The sequence below is a fragment of the Acomys russatus genome, chromosome 26, assembly GCF_903995435.1.
Source record: "Acomys russatus chromosome 26, mAcoRus1.1, whole genome shotgun sequence".
Taxonomy (NCBI): Eukaryota; Metazoa; Chordata; class Mammalia; order Rodentia; family Muridae; genus Acomys; species Acomys russatus.
In genome coordinates, this window is record NC_067162.1 from 35,533,793 (window position 1) to 35,555,679 (window position 21,887).

Here is a 21,887-nt window from a genome sequence, read left to right on the forward strand (position 1 = left end):
AGGCAGTGGGCGGCCTGGTGGAAGGTCAGCAGAGACTACTGCAGAGTTGGCCAGGGAGCTTATTTGCTCTATTCAGTACAGACAAGGCTAAAGGCCTTGGCAAAACATCTCGTGTTACCTCAACAGCACAAACAGGAGGTGGGCATGGCGTAAGCATAATGCTATAAGACAAAAGGGGGGAAAAGCTTCAAACAGTTGCTTTTCTTCAAACTTACACTCTTTCTAGAACTCCTCCAAGTTTTTGTTTGTTTGCCTGGGTTTTTGGTGATGCTGTGTCAAACCCACGACACAAAACAAACTGGACAGATGTGTCGCCACTAAGCCGTGCCTCAATCTTTTTAACCCCAAAATTTAATGAATTACAGTCCTTTATCCTATCAACCACCTGCATGTGAGTTAGTTTTAAATACGTCACAGTAAGCCAGGTGCAGTGAGACAGGCCTTACCCAGCGGCACAGAGTCAGCAAGACCAAAAATTGAAGATCATGAATTAGATTTGAGCCACATGAGACTTGCCTTAAACAAAGCAACAAAATCAATGCCCGCCCCCCATCAAAAAAGAAACCTATTATAATGAAAATTTTTAGAACTCCAATTTTTTTCTTTTTTTAAATTAACTGTTGGCTACACAGTCTTATCAACACAAACTGGATTGGTAATTTACAATAGAAAGTACAATCAGAGCAGTAATTAAAACTGCAATCCAGTCTCCACTTTCACAAATATTTATGCTCTAAAAACTGCTAAGAGTGTGACCTAAGCTGAGCACGGGAGGCAGAATCTTCATGAGTTCAAGGCCAGCCTGGTCTACAAAGTGAGTCCAGGACAGCCAAAGCTACACAGAGAAACCTTGTCTTGAAAAGAGTGTGGCCGGGGTTGGGGATTTAGCTCAGTGGTACAGCACTTGCCTAGCAAGCGCAAGGCCCTAGGTTTGGTCCTCAGCTCTGGAAAAAAGAAAAGAAAAGAAAGGAAAAGAAAGAGTGTGACCTAAAGACGGTGTGATAGCTAATCTTGATTGTCAACTTGATGGTACTTAGAATGAATAATAGAAGATAAACCCCTGGCTGGATGGTGGTGGTGGTGGCATAGGCCTTTAATCCCAGCACCCAGGAGGCAGAGGCAGGCAGATCTCTGTGAGCTGGTCTGCAGACCATGTTCCAGGACAGCCAAGGCTACACAAAGAAACACTGTCTCAAAACAAACAAACAAACAAAAAACCACCACCAACAAAAACCCCAGAAGACAAACGCAAGAGGTTGAACTGAGGCAGGAAGACCTACGCTCAATGTGGGAATCACCATTCCAGGCCTTAGGGTCCAGGACTGAATGAGGGTGCAGTGCGGCTTCCAGCACCATGTCTTCCACCACTCCAGACCATGCGCCCTTCCTAAACCATAAGCCAAGATAAACTTTTGCTTGTTTTTTGGTCAGGGTTTCTCTGTGTAGCCTTGGCTGTTCTGGAACATCAGGTAGACCAGGCTGGCTTCACACTTAGAGATAGATGTGCCTGCCTCTGCCTCTGGAAGGCTGGAATTGAAGGCGTGCACCACCACACCTGGCCAGAATAGGCTTTTACATCGTTCCTGTCATGTATTTTGCCACAGCAACTAATACAGATGTTTCCAGAAGAGTCGGGTGCGGTTGTGCACACCTGTAATCTCAGAATTCAGGAGGCAGAGGCAGGAGGATCTCTGTGAGTTTGAGGCCAGAGTGGTCTACAAAGTGAGTCTAGGACAGCCAAGGATACACAGAGAAACCCTGTCTTGAAAAACAAACAAAACAAAAAAGATATGTTTCCAGGGCCCTGGGTCTGTCCCCAAAACCCCTAAATTAGTGTCATAAGTTGTTGGTTTTTGAGACAGGGTCTCCCTACATAGGCTTGGCTGTCCTGGAACACACACTGTCGACCACTCTGTCCTTCAAGACATCCACTGCTTCAGCCTCCCAAGTGCTGAGATTAAAAGTGTGAGCCGACACACGTGGCATGCCACCTAGAGCCACTATACTGCTCAGACTTGCTATGCTTTGCTAAATGATAATGTGCTTGCCAAGTTGGCTCTCCAACTCTCACTGCTATAGGTCTTTAAGAAGAGGAGATCCACTCTCTCATGTGTATTATTTACTTTTCTACTGCTGTAATGAAACATAACCAGGACAAATTACAGAAAAGCTTGTTTAGGCTTGTGATTCTAGAGTGATTCTAGGGATAAGAGTCCACAAAGGCAGAACACAGGCATGGTGACTAGCGGTAGATGCTGAAGACTCACATCCTGAACTGAATTCACAAGGCCTTAACATCCTTCCTCCAACAAAGCCACACCTCCCAAGCACTCCCCAAACAGCAGCACCAACTGGGGACCAAGTGTTAATTGCCCAAGTCTATGGGGAACATCTCAAACCACCACACCATAAAGAGTTTTCATCTGATTTCTTTTTAGGAACCAGGTTTTCCAGAGAACACACACAATTTCTCCTTTAATGGGGGAAAGTCCATGAAGCTTTAATGTGGGAAAAGCATCTCATAGCAGAACTTATTAGTGGTTGGCTAATCCTCGTTTTCAGAGTGCATATACAGAGATCAACAGAAATATACACCTGGGGTGGTCTGAAGAGTTGATTAAGACCATCTGGAGTTTTAAATTCAACCTCGTTAATCAGAGCAGCCTCCGGAAGGCCTGATGAAAGAGAAAGCTAACCAAGTCCGTTACAGCACGGTTTGTTATGAGGAACAGATGGGTTAACATGCAGCTATCAGAGGTGCTAGACAAAGGGACGTCAAAAGCAAGAATCTGTCAGCATTTACTTAGCGGTACTCACGGGAAGAACCGCTGGTAGACAAGCATGCCTGGATTGAGAGTGAACAGTAACCACACCTTTGTCCTTTGTTCTGGATTCACCCTCGGCACACGGCCTCTGATAATTAATCCTGCCTCTCCGGACAGGAAATGTACACAGGTCTGTGTGGTGAAAGGTATGGTAGGGTAGTGTGAAGCATATCTCAAGGGATTTATGTCAGCCTCCTGAGAAGCAGAATGAGTAGGTCAAATACCAAGGATGTTCAGGTGGTTGTGGTGACAGTCTCCTCATAATGAGATTAGGAACAGACCTTAAAAACAAAAAAACCCTGCAGTGCTGAGGTGTCTAACCCTGGGCCTTATTCAGGCTAGGCAAGCGTGACTTACAAAATGAACTCCCCAGCTTTGGATAATAAATATTTTTGTTTGTTTGTTTTTTGAGACAGGGTTTCCTCTGTTTAGTCTTGGCTGTCCTGGACTCACTGTGTAAACCAGGCTGGCCTCGAACTCACAGCAACTAGCCTGCCTCTGCCTTCCGAGTGCTGGGATTAAAGGCATGCGCCACCACACCCACCGGGATAATACATTTTTATTTTTATTTTTTTTAAAGATTTATTTATTATTATGTATACAATATGCATCAGATCACATTATAGATGGTTGTAAGCCACCATGTGGTTGCTGGGAGTTGAACTCAGGACCTCTGGAAGCGCAGTCAGTGCTCTTAACCACTGAGCCATCTCTCCAGTCCCAGATAATACATTTTTAAAAGCCAAAAAGATGGGTATGGTGGTACTCTCCTGCAATTACAGTTAAGAGCATTACTGGAGTTCAGTAGTTTGAGGCCTCACTGGACATCAGAGTGAGATTCCCTGTTCAAAACACATAACTAAGCCAGGTGTGCTGGCACACGCCTTTAGTCCCATCACTCAGGAGGCAGAGGCAGGTGGATCTTACTTCAAGGCCACTCTAGTCTGCAGATCCAGTTCCAGGACAGCCAGGACCACACACATAATTAAATTGAAAAAAATTCTGTCACTGTATTTTAGGTATTATCTAACATTAAACATTAGATTTGAAACTTCAGACTGGGGCTCATAATAAAGCTCAGCAGGTATTTCACGTCATCAAGCCCGATGAATTGAATTCATCCCTGAGACCCACACTGTAGACTGAGCACCTACCCTTACAAGTTATCTTCTGATCTCCGCACATGACCTATGGCACATACATGCTCCAAATACACATACATATTCGAAGTATAATAAAGAACCTAGAGCTATCGTTCAGTGGTTAAGAGGGCTTGTTGCTCTTGCCGAGGGCCAGGGTTTGGTACCTAGCACCACAGGGAGGCTCACAATGGTTCCTAACTCCAGTCCGGGGGGGGGGGGGGGGGGGGGGGGGGGGGGGGGGGGGGGGGGGGGGGGGGGGGGGGGGGGGGGGGGGGGGGGGGGGGGGGGGGGGGGGGGGGGGGGGGGGGCAACACCCTCTTCTTGCGTATGGAGGCACAAGAGTGGTGCACAGATGCCCACAGGCAAAACACCCCCCAACACACAAAACAAACATAGATATTAAAAAGGATTTGAGGCCACCCTGAGCTAAAAAGTGATCTGTAGGCCAGCTGGGCTGTCTCAAAAACAAAACAAAGGCAGCAAATCTATAACTTGAACACTTACGAGGAGCCAGAAAGCTAGGAATCCAACCTCACCTACACAGCAAGTAGGAGGTCAATCTGGGCTACACTGTCTCGAACCCACTACCACCAAATAAATAAATAAAAAGAGCCTACTAAAGAGTTTGTATTCGTAGCTAAGCGAAGCATCAACAGAAACAAAGACCGCTATTTTGGAGAGCCACAATCACATTAAGCACAGATGTAGGGGCTGTTTGGCGAAAAGCAGAATAAACTCACTCAAAAACTGTCCCTTAACAATGAAAAGAGAATTTGCTGCTGCCATTTCTTCTAAGAGGTAAAAAGAAGGGCCAGTTTAGGACCTCCTCGCACACATAGTGAGGACAGTCACCATGGGAACAACTTTTCAGTCCAGACTCGGATAAGATGCCTCGCTTAGGGTTTTCTCCGCTCCAGGAGCAAAGCAGCACTAAGCGATTGCCCGCAGCCAACTCCAGCAGCGCGCGGGCGCTGGCCAACCCTACTCGGAGGTCCCGGTGCTGGAGACCGCGTCCGCCTCAGTCCCCTATCCCCACCAGGCTACTGACCGACTTGACAGCGGCTTCCTGCTCGTCCACCGCCAGCGCCCACGAGTCGGTGGCCATGGTCCCCAAAGCGAGCGCGAACTGAAGAGAGGCTCCGCACTCCGACAACACCAGCGTGGAGTCGCTGCCCGCGCCGAGTGCCACTCATGCGGAGCGGAAAAAGACTTGCGCGGAGTTGACGTCACTTCCGCGCCCGCGCGGCCTTCTCCCGTCCGTCTCCCCGGTCGATCAGCAAACATCCTTAGCGCTTTAAGATCCTGCTTGGCTTATCTCTGAATTCGAGGCCAGCCTGGACTACAGAGAGAGTGAGTTCCAGGATGGCCAGAGCCACGCAGAAAAACCTTGTCATGAAAAAACAAAACAAACCCCCCCCCCTACTTCGCTAGCTGCGGTCTGATTGTAACGCCGTAGAGCTCTGCAAAGAGTAACTTAGTACTTCATTTCATACTAAATATTTTCTCACTCTCTTTTGGTTTTGGAACAAGCTGTCTAGTTGTTAGCTGACTTGAACTCGGTTTCCTCCATCACCTCTCATATGCAAAGATTACAAGGGATCCGACGCCCTCTACTGGCTTTCGCGGTCATAGACACACATGCATATAGATAATTTAAAGAATAAAATGAGCCTGGCCATGGTGGTGTATACTTTTTTTTTTTTTTTTTTTTTTTAAGATTTATTTATTTATTATTTAATGCAGTGTTCTGCCTGAATTATGAGCTTGTAAACTAGAAGAGGGCACCAGATCTCAGTATAGGTGGTTGTAATCCACTATGTGGTTGCCAGGAATTGAACTCAGGACCTTTGGAAGAACAGACAGGGCTCTTAACCACTAAGCCATCTCTCTGGCCCACCTTTGTTTTTTTGTTTTGTTTTGTTTTGTTTTTGAGACAGGGTTTCTCTCTGTAGCCTTGGCTATCCTGGACTTGCTTTGTGGACAATGCTGGCCTCAAACTCACAGATACCGCTTGCCTCTGCCTTTCCCAAGTGCTAGGATTACAGGCGTGCACCACCACACCTGGTTTATTTAATGAATTTTTAAAAACTATTTCTTTCATACTACCTGGATCTGCTGTGAGGTTGATTTCTGGTGGTTTAGGCTGAAGCCTCAACTGAAACAATAAAAACACTCAGCTACCATTGGAATCAGCTCTGGGCCCAGCCCACAGCTAGCCTGTACACTTCAAAAGGAGTACATCCACAGTGAGTCCTTTTTCTACACCTGAGGCCAAAGAGAAGGCACTTTCTGAGAGTTCTTACAAAATAGCTTGCCCTGAGCCAAGTACTGACTCAGCTGAACATGGTAACAGGAGTTAACATCTACACTTAATTTTAGCCAGAAGGCCTAGAAGTGGTAATAACTTAAAAAACAAAAACAAACAAACAAAAACCCTTCATTTTAAACCAAGCATCATAGAATATGCCTTTAATCCCAGGACTCGGGAAGCAGACAGAGGTAGATCTCTGCAATAGAGGCCAATCTCTAAAACAAAACAAGTAAAAACCAAACAAACATATTATATACATTCAGTTTTCAGCATCCCTTATGTCATGCCCAGTTCCCAGTTGAAGAAACTTAAGTTGGAGAAGTTAATCCTAACTTCAATAAGCCTACCCAAGTGACAAATCTGTTGATTTCAGGGCAACTCTGTTCTACAGCACAAACGCAAAACCTGAGAGAGAAAGTGGTCAGTTTTTTTCACAGTAACCAGTTTAATAAGTGTGCATCTGAGAACTTGACTGGTATCTGATTGGCCAAAGCCATATGAGCAAACCAATTACTGGAGGACAACGCCCCTTTTCTGGGCACTCTTATCTGCTCATGGGCCTACGTCTGCCACTGAACCACCTGCTGGGTGGATGGAAGTGTCAGTCAACTTTCCCTCATCTGTGAGAAATTCTGTTTTCATCACGAAGTCCCAGACTGGACCCACTGCAGTTTTCCCTTGGTGGGGCACAATAAATGGTGCTTGAAATAGGGAGGGATCAAATCAGTAAGTGAATTTTCTGTTCCTTTACCCTCAGGATGCCTCTATATACAGTATGCAAGAAGATGGGGAGGGACAACAAAATGCCATAAGGATTCAGGAAAGAATAATATTAGGTATTAGAATAACTATTTGGCTCATAAAAGTGAAAAGACTAATTAATTAATTACTTTATTTATTTATCTATCTATTGGTTTTTTGAGACAGTCTTGGCTATCCTGACATGCTTGCTTTGTAGACCAGGCTGCCCTTGAACTCAGAGATCTGCCTGCCTCTGCCACTCTGAGTGTTGGAATTACAGGTGTGTGCCAAGGTGCCGGACTAAATTTTTATTATATAAAGGAAACCAGGAGAAGTGGCACACATCTCTAATCCCACCTGAAAGGCAGAGGCAGGCAGATCTCTATGAATTTGAGGCCAGCCTAGTCTACAGTTAGTTCCCCGGCCAGTCAAGGCTACATAGAGACCCTGTCTCAAAACAGTAACAAAAGTCTAGCGGGCTGGAGATGTAGCTCAGTCATTGTAGAGCACTTGCCCAGCAGAAGGGATACTTGGATTTGATTCCCAGCACTAAGATTAATTGTATGAGAAAATGATTGTGAGGCATTTTCTGGAGGATAAACATTCAAAAACACATCAATATGGCAAACCCCTACTGTTGCTGAGAATTCTGTGGTGAAGACATACATACTCCATAGAGTACAAGGGAAGACATATCCTAGAGAATCAGTTCCAAAATAGCATAAGGCAAATATGAAGCAATGTGAACAGTGTGGGGCCTAGAACCAGAAAGTCTAGAAGTCTGGACTGTTTCTCCCTAGCAACATGTTGTAGGGCAATTCATACAGCCTCTCTCTGCTTGTTTCTCCAGCTGTAAGAGAGGGACCATGACACAGCTGTCGTGAAGAGTGGATGACTTTATCTATGGTAGGCCACAAGTCTGCCTACTGCAAACTAGGATTAATGCCAGACATTGCCACATCTGACAAGCCACTGTTTTGAGGAGACTTGTGACACAGCAATGGACAACTGATCCAAAGGACTTGGTATTTTATTGGCTCAGAGGCAGAAGCAGGATCCATGCGGAATTCCAGGTTTCTAATTTGAGCAATAGACAACTGTGATATTATTTTGTGAGGTGAAGCTGGCGGAGAAACTCGGAGCAGGGCTCAGGGTTAGGGCTAGTGGTGTTTGCCGGGCTCCGTTCTGTCCTTAGATAACGAGAAACCATCCCAGGTGCAAGCATAGCTGTTGCTCCTGCCCCAGAACTCAACAGTCAGGTCTCGGGATAGATTTGGGGATTTCCAGAAGATTGAGCCATGGGATTGAACAAAGTTGCCTGTAGCAGAGAAGAGGAAATGGCCAAGAACTGAGGCATGAGGCGGTGATTCAAGGAACCTGAGACAAGGTCAAAAAACATCAAAAAGTGTGTTCCTCTAGTGCCATAGGAAGTATTGTTCATACTGCTGAGAAATCAGATATAGCAGAAAGTGTGTTCTGGTTAGGCTTGCACAGGCTATCAGTGTCCTTGGTAAAGGACGCTTTCTTAGGAGAGCTGGGGGGCGGGGGAGCCCTCAGAGGGGTGAGCACTGCAAGTACACTCTTGTAAACCTTTGGCCATAAAGCACAGCCGCTGGAGCTGGTGTAGTGCTGTATATTTGTCCGCACTTGAGGTGGAGGAATGCTGGGAGTCCAGGCCAGCCTGATCTTGTCTCAAAACTAGGGTCTGAAGAAACAGCTTAGTCATTGTGCAGAGGACCCGAGCTTGGTTGTCATATGGTGGCTTACAACTGCCCGCACAGTTCTAGGGATCAAATGTCCTCTGCTGACCTCAACAGGCACTGCACAAACATACAGACAAAACACCCACAAACATTTAAATATATATTTATTTTAAAAGACAAGCAAATCTTAAAAAATAAAATTTGTAGGGGTATGCACTATTGCCCCACTACTGAGGGCTAAAGACATCACCCTAAGGCTCATATCTTTAGAAGCTGGTTCTGGGATGAAGTGCCTTTACGCACTGAGTCATCTCACTAGCCATATCTTAATCATTTCTATGCATATTTAGCAGCTACAGCTGTCAAACAGCAAAATTAACTGTGTGCACATGCGTGCACACACACACACACAGACACACACACACACCACACTCACTTGGCCACATATTTGTTCTTTCAGGTGTAAATGGGGAAGTTTGCCCTCGGGAATAATTGTAATCTAAACTCAGTAGGCTGTTAAACTGACGAATTGGAATGCTGAAAACACACTGATAAGGATGTAAGAGATTAAAGACTTAAAACAAGAGTAGTCTTCTAGGGAAAAACTCTCTCTTACCTTGGCAAAAGCTAGCCACAGTCCCAGGCTAAAAGGACACAAAAAGGCATGCATGCTCTCACCTGTGGGCCTCTTCTGTCCATTAGCTATAGCTAAGGCAGAGGGGATGTGTGTCATTTGGCCAGCAGGAGCAGACGTGTCGGGCATTAGTGTTAAGCCTCACCTAACCCTTTAGTTTTGATGACACATGATCTCACCACATGGTCCAGAGTGCTACAGCCCCAGCAGTACTCAAAACTTTCAACAATCCGCTCCTGCAAGTGTTAAGATTACAGATGCACCACCATACCCAGCTTGTCATTCAACACCCCTCCTCTACTTTTTATTCTAACTCCGTTTCACAACTGACACCACAGAGCAGCCACCTCCCTGGCCCTCTGCAATCTAAAGCCAGGACAATCTGGAGGCCAAGAAAATCATAGGCTACTCATGTCCCCTAATCTTCACACTAGAGTTCCAACTGTTCTGGGGAAGCCCTAGCTCAGCTAAGTATAGGAAAAGCAGGAGAGTGCCTCAGCATTTGTTTCTTGGGTTAATTTCATGCCCCAGGGTTCTTTATAAAAGACACCACAACAGCCAGGCAACAGAATACAGAATATTTATTCTCAGGTAGAGAAGCAAAGTCACGTAAAATTTCAAGGAGCTCCCAAGAATCTGGTGTCTCTAATGAGGACCAAGAGAAGATTGAGGAGAGCCCATGGAACCTTCCTCCCCGTGGGTGGTGTGGGTGGAGGAGGCAAGCAGCCAGTTTCCTCCTCCAGCAACAGAAAGCCAATTTTGCCACACTGGTCATGCTGCTAGTGTTTTCATGTTGACAGCTTGGCCTGCAGACCATCAGGCTGCATCTGTCCTCAGACTACCCAGTCCTGGCTATACTGTCACAGCAGGACAGTGGGTTATGACACAGTCAAAATTCAGTCACCAGGTCTTGGTGGCTCCTGCCAGGAATCCCAGCATGCAGGAGACTGAGGCAGAATTGCTTTGATCTCTGGGTCAGCCCTGTGTTAAATAGGGAGACCCTATCTCAAACACAACAAAAACTGAACAACAACAACAAAAAAACCATTTTACCCTGTGCACCTTGACTTTCCTCTCCCCGGGAATTTAGCTTTGTCAACTTGATTTTTGAGATAAGTTCTCAAAACGTACAAATATAGCTAAGACTGGCCTATTTCGATGTAACCCAGGCTGGCTTTACCTCAGCAGCTCTCCTGCCTTAGCCTTCTGAGTGCTGGGATGAGACGCACGAACCACTACACCTACTGCTTTCAGCCTTTTGCTTCTGAGGCAGGGCCTCACACAGTCCAGGCTGGCCTCAAATTCTCTTTGTAGCTGAAGATGACCCTGTACTCCTGATCTTCGTGTCACTTCTGAAGTGTTAAGATTAAAGGTATGTCCCCTATTCTAAGCTTTAGTTTTAATATTCCTTTCCCCAACTTGGGATTCTTGTTACAAGACTGCTTTCTCATATACAAACTCCACTCCTTTATGGAACTTTCTCTGCCTCTGGAAATCTTTCTACTGGTCCTGGATACCAAGTCAATAAGAAAGGCAAAGATCTATCTCCAGGCAGAATGCCCCAACCCAGCCTCTTGTAGCCCAGGCTGGCTTTGAACTCCTGCACTTCCTGCTTTCATATCACAAATGCCAGTATTATGGACATGAGCCACCATGCTCAGTCCTTCTTTTGTGACAGGACCTATGTAGCTGACTTAAAACTTAAATCCCTCTTGCCTCAGCTTTTCTAATGCTGCAACTGACAGGTATGTACCATCACTCTTGGTCTCTAAGCCTTATTTATATCCTTTTTCTTTTCCTAAGACTAGGGGGATGGATCCACAGACTGACTTTACTGGCAATGGCCTTTTTCTGGGTAGTTAGCCTAAACCCTGTTTTACTACAGAAAGGTAGGGCGCATGCGTGCGTGCATGCCTCTGGCAAGGGAGCAGAGTCCTGAATCAACAGAGATTTCCCAGTTGTTCATGTTAGAACAGTAACAATTCACATAAACTAATAAAAGGTCATAACTAGCCTAAGGCATAACATATGACTTCACTTAATACCAATAATCATTAATGTCTTAGTAACATGAACACTTCACAATTCACATCGGCAAAGACTCTTGCTGTGTGGTGGTGCACATCTTTAGAGCCAGCACTAGGAAGTCAGAGGCAGGCAGATCTTGGAGTTAAAAGGCATCCTAGTCTACAAAGTGAGTTCCAGGATAGCCATGGCTTCACAGAAAAACCCTGTCTGAAAACAAAACAACAAAACAAAAACCCCAAGCCTTCTAAAAGACTGTCTCACCAGTTGATTAGATCTTATGCATACAACCAGTAAATAGATACTCAGAACAAAACACTTCAGTCTGGCATGATGGTGCACACCTGTAATTCTAGCACTTGGAAACTGAAGCAGGAATTTAAGTCAAAGAACAAAGACCCAATAAAATCTGCTGTTTGTGGATAATGAACATCACAAACTTTTCATTAGACAAAACCATTTCTTTCCCTGAGCTTCTCTCTTCTTCCCTGAGTTTCTTTGTCCTAGGATTCAGTTTACCATTTCATAGATACATAATGTTTTTGAAATCAGCCAAAGAACCCCTGGGACCAACGCTCAGCAAGCTTAATACATTCTGAAGACTCCTGACAGTGCTGACCCTGGGGGACAGACGGTGGCAGGAATGAGTGTGGACTGTGATGAAATATGGTCCACATGACATCAGTGACATGTCAGAACCATCCACAATTGTGGGTCTTTCTTTTTTAACAGGGACTCCTCTCAATAAATTATTTAAACTCAAAACTAATATACTTCAGACATCATGAACCACATCCAGTGAATTCTCAGGGGCCCACCACACTAAGTTAGGAGCGGCTGATCTACACTCCCAGAAGCTACTGGAAAGTCTGCTGCATACCTTCCCAATTTTCCTTTGCACACTTAAGGAGAGTCTATACACTTCTATTATAGTCCTTGGTTTTTGTTATTTCAAGTTTGGTCCACAGTATTTTGGGAGAACAAAAATTATTCCCTCCTTTTAAGATGCCTATTACAGCTCAAAGTAGGCCAGGAGCATCCAGAGACTTCTATTCAGTCAAACACCCATGAGAGGACTTGGTGAACTGGCAGTCTGCTGGTTTCTCTGTGGCATTAAGCAAACCACCTGGCGGTGAGCAGTGGTCCTCTCCTTTCTCAGGTGATGGAGACGGTCTTAAGATGCAGGAACACAGATACGAAGATCTGGGATCAACATTACCTCTCATCATAAAATTCCTCTTCAATGGCTGGAAGACTAGTTCAGTGTAGAGTGCTTACCTAGCATACATAAGGCTCTGTGTTTGAGCCCCTGCACAACACACACAAAAATGGAAAAACAAAAACAAAAAACTTAGAGAGAGGAATCACTCCACGTCCCAGTCAAAGAACTGAAAACTCCTTCCGGCTCAGTTCATCTTAGCTGACATCCTGTGGGAACCTACAACCTAGGCAGGTGTGAGGGATTCTCACTTCTACTGTTTTCTTTTACTAGTCTACTCCCAGGTGCTAAGTTAAGAAAGGAGCAAATGCTTGGCAATCACTCTAGTCTTCTCCATCCTGTCCCTCATCACACTTATCTGTACTCATCCCAGGCACTATTAGCAGATGATCAGAATCCCTTTAGACTCAAGATGCCTAATGCGTGTAATCATTACCGAGCTTTGAAGGGACTTGTCTTTTGGGAATTGCAAGCAAAGCAAGAATTTTTGACGACCGCTGACCGTGTCTAGACCTGCTTGGATCCAGGCGGCCCATCAGAAACCTGAAGCTATAGGATTCACTAAGCATCCAATCGTAGGCACCCTTTCTTGACTAAGGGTCCAGTGATGTCACAGATATAAAGCAATGGTTCAACTACCCATGTCACAGGTTTGCGGCAACCTAGAGCTGCTGCTAATTCTGCATGATGACTTCTCCACAAGTCTTGCTCAAGTATGAGCAAAGAGCACACAAATAACCAGATTTTTACTGCATGCGTACTGCTACCTGATGAAAAGAACAGGTCATGCTCCTGAGGCACAAACCTGAATATGGAGGCCTCAAAGGCATTTTGGTCCAACATAGCAAATCTCTTCTTGGAAAGTGTTAGCAGGGGTCTGGTGACATTCGGCTTATCAAGTCCTAAGCAGCAGGTCACAGGCCAACTCCACTACCTCCTGCCGTCCTAAAGACACTAGGACTGGCTTACATACGTATCCTATTTGGGTACTCTGCCTCTGTGTGACCTCTTTTTCCCCTGTGCTGTCACTTCTTCTAGGCTACTCTGCACACTCCAAGTCAAAGAACAGCTAAGGTTTGTCATAAGGAATCCTAGAAATATTACCTAGATTAGTGTAATGATGGAGAAATATTGGCCAAAGGGGGGAAGGAAAAAAAAAAAAAAAAAAAAAAAGACTTCTACAAGGTAAATTTCTGTGTATTCATGCCTAATCTTCCAAAGTTGTGTAAACAAATTTTCTACCATCCCCCATCATTTGCACAAATTTCTGTCAAGTCCAAACGTAATTCTGAATGAGGTAGGTAGTCTCTACTCAGGCCTTGGTCTTTGAGGTGCCTGTCAAGGCCTATGCCATGAAAGCTCGAGGCTCCCAGGCAGGGACAGTGCTGAGGGTGACGCCAGCCGCCGGAGAAGCTTCTCAGTTGGCTATTTTCTCGATCTCATCCAAATCATCTGTATCCAATCTCTCTATCTTCTTATCTGAAGGGAAAAAAAGATTGAAGACCACCACCGACATGCAATGGGCGTCACCTAGAGCAGCATGGCAGGCTGGGGGGCAGCTCCTTGGGGGGACAGTCATGATTCCTCTAGGTACAAGGCAGGCTTCCTGAGCCTGAGCAGCTGGCACCAGGGCTTGGTCTCTGAGCCCTGAATGTGCACTCCCTGACAACATCCAGATGGAGACAGAGCCTGCCCCAGGGACAAAGGAAACCTCCCCTCTCCCACATGCCCCCCTGAGAAGGGTTCCGGGCACAGCCAATTCAGGGACTCACTAAAATGCTCCTGGATCCTGTTGAGGATATTCATGCTGTGCTTGCTGTCAACCATGTTGACGGCCAGACCCCTCTTGCCAAAGCGGCCCGTGCGCCCAATGCGGTGCAGGTAGGTCTCGTTGTCTGGGTTCCCGTCCTTGTCCACAGGAAGGTCAAAATTGATGACGACAGACACTTGTTCAACATCAATACCTGCACAAAGGGGTTGGAGGAGGCAGGCAGGAGAGAGACAAAGGGGGCGACCATCAGCCACACACACCCACTTCCGCTGGAGACACGGCCTGCACAGGTCACACCAGGACGTGGGCACTAACTACAGAGGACTGTGGCCTAGGCTGAGGAACAGGACTCTACAAGGCAGACAGCAAGTGTCTGGAAGCTGAGCTTCTTGCTGCCCAGGGGAACCAGCCTCTCTAGGAAGGAATGCCCCTAAAATCCTCCCACCTCCGTGAGACCACGGACACAAGTACTTTTCTTGCTCACAGGGAGGGCCTGGGACCCTAAGCCTGGTGAACGGGGCCAGTCTCTGCTCACCCCGGGCACACACGTTGGTGGTCACCAGAACCTTCTCTTTGCCTTCTCGGAAGCGCTCAATCACAGCAGCCCTCTGTTCCACCATCATCTCTCCACTCAGCAGAGCCACCTGATGGCCCTCTCTGGAGAGTTCTGCTGCCAGCCAGCTAGCTGTTTTGCGGGTCTGAAGTGAAAAGAATTGTTTTTAATGAAGAGACCTGTAAAACAAAACAAAACAAAACAGAAAGATATCCACAAAAAGGTGGTTGTTGCTATTATAAAACATGAAGGCTATGATGAATTCATGGGGCTGTCTGAGGTGAAAATGTCCCACATGGAGGAGTGGAAAATCTAGCAAGACCAAGAGTTTGGGTACAACTGGAGTAAAACAGTGTCTCCTGGACATGACAGGACCACCGCACTTATGAACTCATACTAGCTACCTGAGCAAGATCTACACTAGATCAAGCCAGGAAATAGTGCAGATTGTGAGCTGGGCGTGGTGCCACATTTTAATCCAAGCACTCAGGAGGCAGAGGCAGGCGGAAGGAACTCTGTGAATTTGAGGCCTGCTGGTCTACAAAGTGAGTCCAGGACAGCCAAGGCTACACCGAGAAAACCTGTCTCAAAAAACAAAACAAAAAAATTTTTCTTGCATGGAGTTTTGGTCATGTCATTCATTTGGATAAACTGATTCACGACTGTTACTTTTTCATGTGAGACCAACTATCTCCACTTGTAAATAATACATACCTTTAATGTTTAAACAAGTGTAAGCACACTGAGCAGTAGTGGTGCGCACCTTTAATCCCAGCACTCAGGAGGCAAAGGCAGGTGGATCTCTGAGTTCAAGACCAGCTTAGTGTACATAGTTCCGGGACAGCCAAGGCTACACAGAGAAATCCTGTCTTGAAAAACACTATCATCACCACCAACACAACAACAAAAAACCAGTAAACACATCAGGGAAATGGCTCAGGGTGTAGGATCCTGACACCTTGAGCTCAGATCTCTAGAGTTAATGTGAAAGTGTGATGCACACTCACACGCTAGTGAGCCTGGAGTACAAGTACTAGCAGCAATCAACAGGAGCGCCTGCCTCAGCGACAAGGTAGAAGGTAAAGGCCGTACTGTAAGAATTTTCCCTGACCACCTCACAGTGCTGTTCACATGCAGGCACACATCTGGTCTTTATTCATTGGACAATGTCTCAAACAGCCGGCCTTGAATTCACAGACATCTGCTTGCCTCCGCCTCCTGCTGGGATGAAAGGTGACACCATGCCTAGGCGTGATTTTAAATTAATTTTTACAGCATTAGATTAGGACGGTGGAAATGGAGCACAGACATGCTGAGCACGTGAGGAGGTTAAATGATACCAGCCAGGACTTAGTTCTCACCGCCTACCACGTGGATCCTGGGAATCAAATTCAGGCAGTAGTAGTACTTGGCAGCAAGCACCTTTACCCTTTGAGTCATTGTGGCAGCTTAAATAAATAGCTTACTTACTTTTAATTTTACACTTATTTAGTACATGTGTATATGTACACACACGACATGTGGGTTTTGGGAATCAAACACAGGTCTTCAGCCATCCATACATATATCAAACACACAATAGTAATAATAACTTTAAATAATTTAAAATAGTAGTTATAATTTGTTATTTTATTATTGTACCCAGGGCTGGAGAGAGCATTCACTGGTTGAGTTTATTTGCTTCTCTTGTAGAGGACCAGAGCTTGGTTCCCAGAACCCATGTTGGGTGGATCTCAACTGCCTGTAACTCCAGCTCCAGGGGGATCTAATGTCTCTCCTGCTTTCTACATAGATGCATATAGACATACACTAAAAAAAAATTTTTTTTAAGGGCTGGAGGGATGCCTCAGAGATTAAAAGCACTGTCTGTATGCCTATAATCCCAACACTCAGGAAGCAGAGGCAGGCTGTGAGTTTGAGGCCAGCCTGGTCTACAAAGCAAGTCCAGGACAGCCAAGGCTACCCAGAGAAACCTGGTCTCAAAAAATTAAAAAAAAAAAAAAAAAAAAGAGAGAGCACTGTCTGTTTTTCCAAAGGTCCTGCGCTCAGTGTGCAGCGCCCATCTATGATGAGGTCTGGTGCCCTCTTTTGGTGTGCAGGCAGGGTACTGTATTAATAATAAATACAACTTAAAAAGTTTTTTTTAATTATATAAACTGGGCATGGTGGTGCATGTTTTTCATCCCACCACTTAAGAGGCAGAGGCAGAAGGATCTCTGTGAGTTCAAGGCCAACTATGCAACAGTGAGACCCTGCCTGCCTCAAAAAAAGAAAAGTTATCAGTGGACTTCTGGTTTTGTTTTTGTAGTGCTGAGTACTGAATCCAGAGGATTATGCATGTAGTCAAATATGCTACAACTGAGTGACACAGAGCACAGAATTTGGATTTGGGGGTTTCTTTTTAAGGGAATCTCTAAGTATGATTAACCAAACTGACTTTAAAGAGACTTTTACCTAGACAGGTGGATGTGGATTGACAGTTCCCTCCATAGCATTTGCGCAGTGGGATCTAGTTTTCCTCAGCTGGGCCCTGGAGATGACGGCCTCCCCCAGGGCCAATGACCGTCTACTCACTGACCCGCAGGGGCAGGCAGCCCTGCAGCAGCTACTCACGTGGCAGAAGATCATGGCTTGGGCGATGGTGATGGCCCCATACAGGTTGCACAGGGCCTGGAACTTCTCCTCTCTGTTATTGCAAAGGACATAATACTGTTTGATGGTGTCCAAAGTCTCCTCTTCGCGCTTCAGTTTGATGATGTTGGGGTCTGGGACCACCTTCTGGGCAAACTTCCACACCGAGTCTTCAAAGGTGGCAGAGAAAAGCAGCATCTGGCAGTTTCTGGGCAGCATCCTGCAAGTGGAGGCCCAGGCACTTTGCACGACTCCAGGGCTTTGCCAGCAGGAACGCAAGCTCAGCCTCCCCGGCCTGGATGGGCTGTAGCCCCAGCAGGCTGAGATGGGTACAGAGCATCCTGGGGAGGCAGGAGCAGGCCCAGCGTGGCACCGGGCTGGGTGGGGGTCTCTCTTCTCAACCCATGCTGGGAGCATGGTGAGAGCTGTGTGGAAATGGCCCATCAGGCACACACTGCTGCAGAGCGCAGAGCAAAGAACCCACAGGTGCAGGAGGAGGCCTGGGCTCAAGTTCCTCCCGGCTCTAGGTCCTACCTCTGGATGCGGATGCTCTGGTCTTGGTGACCCTGAGTTGCTATCATCACGTCAGCCTCGTCCAGAACAAACACCTTGATCTTCTTGGGGTCAATGAACTTCAGCTTGGAGCACCAGTCCAGGACGGTCCCCGGGGTGCCAATGACAATCTGCTCACTGACCTTCTGGCCTCTTTCCACTGTGAAAAAGACATGTTTTCTTCAGGTATTCCAAGGGCAAAGCCAGGTCTCCATTTTGAGATATTCTGAAGCAACTTTGTATTTAACACTAATGATTTCCTATTAATATTTTAACAGAATGTTAATAGGATGCCACTACAATATCTAATGAGTACATAGTGAGTCAAAGTTTATTCATGAGGAGCCAGGCATGGTGGCGCACGCCTTTAATTCCAGCACTTGGAAGGCAGAAGCAGGTGGATCACTGTGAGTTCCAGGCCAGCCTGGTCTACAAAGAGTTCAGGACAGCCAAGATAACACAGAGAAACCATGTCTCAAAAAAGCGCCCCCCCAAAAAATGTTAACAAAATTATATGTTAAGGATGTAACAAAACATAATGATAAATAATAAAATAAGCTGAGCATGGTGGTGTACGTATGTAATCCCAGCACTCTGGGAAAATCAAGGCCAGCCTGGTCCATAAAGTTATTCCAGGATAGCTATGGCTACACAGAGAAACCCTGACTTAAACAAAATTAAATTAAATTAGTTGCCTTTAATCCCAGCACTCAGGAGGCAGAGGCCTCTGAGATCAAGGCCAACCTGGTCTACAAAGTGAGTCTAGGCTACACAGAGAAACCCTGTCATGAAAAACCAAAATAAGTAAGTAAATTAATTTAATTTCATTAACTTAAAAAGGAGCCAGAAATGGTGGTGGATGTCTATAAACACAGTACACAGGAGGCTGAGATGAATTGGGAGGGCAAGACTTCCACAAAACAGAGAAAACCCTGAGTACAAATGGGGATAGATGTCAGTGCTCCACGGAACAGCTCGTTTTCTTGGTTGTCACAAGGGCAGTGTGATTATATAATGTGCATACAGAAAGATTCAGGAAGAGTGAATTAAGATATGACAATTCCCTTCCAGACATTTAACAAAAATATACAGACATACCAAGAAAGAAAATGTGGCAAATGTTGTTTCCGAATCAGAGCAGAGAGGATACATGTGTTTATTAACTCTTTTAACTCCTAATTTAATTCAAAAGTAAAAGAAGTTATTAGGTTTATTTATGATCTAGGTGCACGTACTTATACTCACATTTATTGCCTCGAACAGCATAAGCCAGTTTCAGTTCAGGGTAAAACTTGCCCATCTGTTCAATCACTTTCCCCGTCTGAAGGGCAAGTTCATAGGTTGGAGAGAGGCAGAGACACTGGGGACAAAGGGTACCACATGAGAGTTCTGTTTGGCTGAGAGGAATTCCAGGAAAACCTACTCACCTATCTGAGGTCAAGGGAAAGAATATATATAGCATACAAAATTTCGCTGCATAAAAATTTCAATTTGTATGTGTATGGGTATTTTGCCTACAGGTAAGTCTGTACACCAAGTATGTGCAGTACTCCCAAGAGGCCAGAAGAGGGTTTCAGATTTTCTGGGGCTAGAGTCATAGTCAGTTGTCAGCTGCCAAATGGGTGCTCCGGGTCCTCCGGAAGAACAGCCAGTAAGTGCTCTACCTGTTGAGCTATCTCTCCAACCACACATTTTACTTTTTTTTTTTTAATTTATTTATTTATTATCGTGTATACAGTGCTCTGCTTGCATGTACTCCTGCAAGCCAGAAGAGGGAGCCATATCACATTACAGATGGTTGTGAGCCACCATGTGGTTGCTGGGAATTGAACTCAGGACCTTTGGAAGAGCAGGCGGCGCTCTCAGGCGGCGCTCTTAACCACTGAGCCATCTCTCCAGCCCCCACATTTTACTTTTAAACTGCTGGATTGTACACTAGAATTATTAAAGGTCAGACTATGGCTAGGTAAAGACACTTAAAAACAGTGACTCCCAGCCAGGCACGGTAACAAACACCTTTAATCCCAGCACTCAGGAGGCAAAGGCAGGCGGATCGCTTGAGTTCAATGCCAGGCTGTTCTTCATCGGAAGTTCGAGAAGAGCCAAGGGTACATACTAGGAACTGGTCTCAAAACAGTTAGAAAGGGAAGCTGGTGAGATGGCCCAGAGGTTAGGAACAGCTAGCTGCTGCTCTTTCAGAGGTCTTGAGTTCAATTCCCAATAACCACATGCAGGCTTACATCCATCTATAAAAGGATATGATGCCCTCTTCTCACATGTAGGTGTACATGCAGACAGAACATCCTACATTAAAAAAAAATTCTCTTTCTCTTTTTCTTCCTTTCTTCTTTTTGGGGGCAAAATTGGCTTCCAGATGACTATATAGCCCAGGTAGTCTTAATTTCAAGCTCAAATTGTCTCCGCCTCTCAAATTCTAGCATTATAGGCGTGCACCACCATGTCAGGCAGTTGTCAGAAGTTTCTAATCTATGAGAATTGCAAATGAAGATTTCCTACCAGTAAAAGCACCAACCTATTAGTAGTACTCTAGGACCGGTGCACCATGGGAAATACATTAAGCTTTTTGTGACCACTGAAAGACCAGCCATTCTATTGGTGTTCAACTGAGTTCTGGTTTATAAAAAAGGATCAAGCCAGATGTGGTGTCTCATGCTTAGAATCCCAGCATGTGAGGCTCAGGAGGATTGCTCTGAGTTCATGGCTAACCTGAATTAAACCATAAGTTTGAGTACAGTTTAAATTACAGAGTGAGACCTCAAAAGATGAGAAAGAGGAGGAGGGAGACCCTTTCTAAAAAATGATAAAATAAATTTTGGTTTCTTTAAGATGAATATATAATGAAAATGTACTAGCTATATAAAATGGAATACTACTCAAAATTTGCAGGAAAATGGATAGCCTTAGAAAGTATTAAGGAGAGCTGGGCATGGTGGCACACGCCTTTAATCCCAGCACTCGGAAGGCAGAGGCAGGCGGATCGCTGTGAGTTCAAGGCCAGCCTGGTCTACAAAGTGAGTCCAGGATGGCCAAGGCTACACAGAGAAACCCTGTCTCGAAAAACCGAAAAGAAAAAAAAAAGTATTAAGGAGGTCAAAAAACATACGTTCTCTTTCAAGTGGGGATCCTAGCCTTTAATATGTATGTGCTAACAAATGTACAGGTGGACACAATGTAACATATAGAAAGGCACTCGGGAGGCAGAGGCTGGTGGATCGCTATGAGTTTGAGGCCAGCCTGGTCTACAAAGTAAGTCCAGGACAACCAAGGCTAAAACAGAGACCCTGTCTCAAAAAACCAAAAACATATAGAAAGGAGGACAAAAAAGGTTAAATATTAAATAATGGAAGGATAGAATCCAAGTAAAGGACATATAAGTCCTAAATCATGAGAGAGGATATAAAGATAATTGTCTATTTTTAACTCTGTGTGGACTTTTTTTCTTTTTTCTTTTGTTATGTATGTGGTGGATAAGGTCATGAAAATATAATTGATACTTGGGCATGGTGCACCTGTGTCACATGCTTTAATCTCAGCACTCAGAAGGCAGAGGCAGGTGGATCTCTGTGAGTCTCAGACCAACTTGGTCTATATGACAAGTTTCAGGACAGCCAGGGCTACATAATAAGAGAGATCCTGTCTCAAAAAGAAAGGAAAACAGGGTGGAGAGATAGCTCAGAGGTTAAGAGCACCAACTGCTATTCCAGAGGTTCTGAGTTCAATTCCCAGCAACCACATGGTGGCTCACAACCATCTATAATA

The 21,887-nt window shown here is 45.4% G+C and overlaps 1 protein-coding gene across 3 annotated transcripts in view; it reads right to left on the minus strand.

Annotated features, from left to right (window-relative positions):
• Positions 1-21,887, minus strand: part of Ddx19b (DEAD-box helicase 19B) — a 48,283-nt gene that overhangs the window by 15,050 nt on the left and 11,346 nt on the right. Inside the window, exons 7-12 of one of the 3 annotated variants that reach the window (XM_051169087.1) lie at positions 19,353-19,467; positions 18,090-18,267; positions 17,538-17,775; positions 14,907-15,069; positions 14,373-14,564; positions 13,755-14,079 (exon numbers count right to left, since the gene is read on the minus strand). The exons of 1 other annotated variant lie outside the window; for it this stretch is intronic. In XM_051169087.1, coding sequence (XP_051025044.1) covers positions 14,018-14,079; positions 14,373-14,564; positions 14,907-15,069; positions 17,538-17,775; positions 18,090-18,267; positions 19,353-19,467 — 948 coding nt within the window. In that variant the 3' untranslated portion in view covers positions 13,755-14,017. Of the gene's footprint in view, positions 1-5,015; positions 5,174-13,754; positions 14,080-14,372; positions 14,565-14,906; positions 15,070-17,537; positions 17,776-18,089; positions 18,268-19,352; positions 19,468-21,887 lie in introns of those variants that run through there. One more of the 3 variants, XM_051169088.1, reaches the window with a different exon arrangement.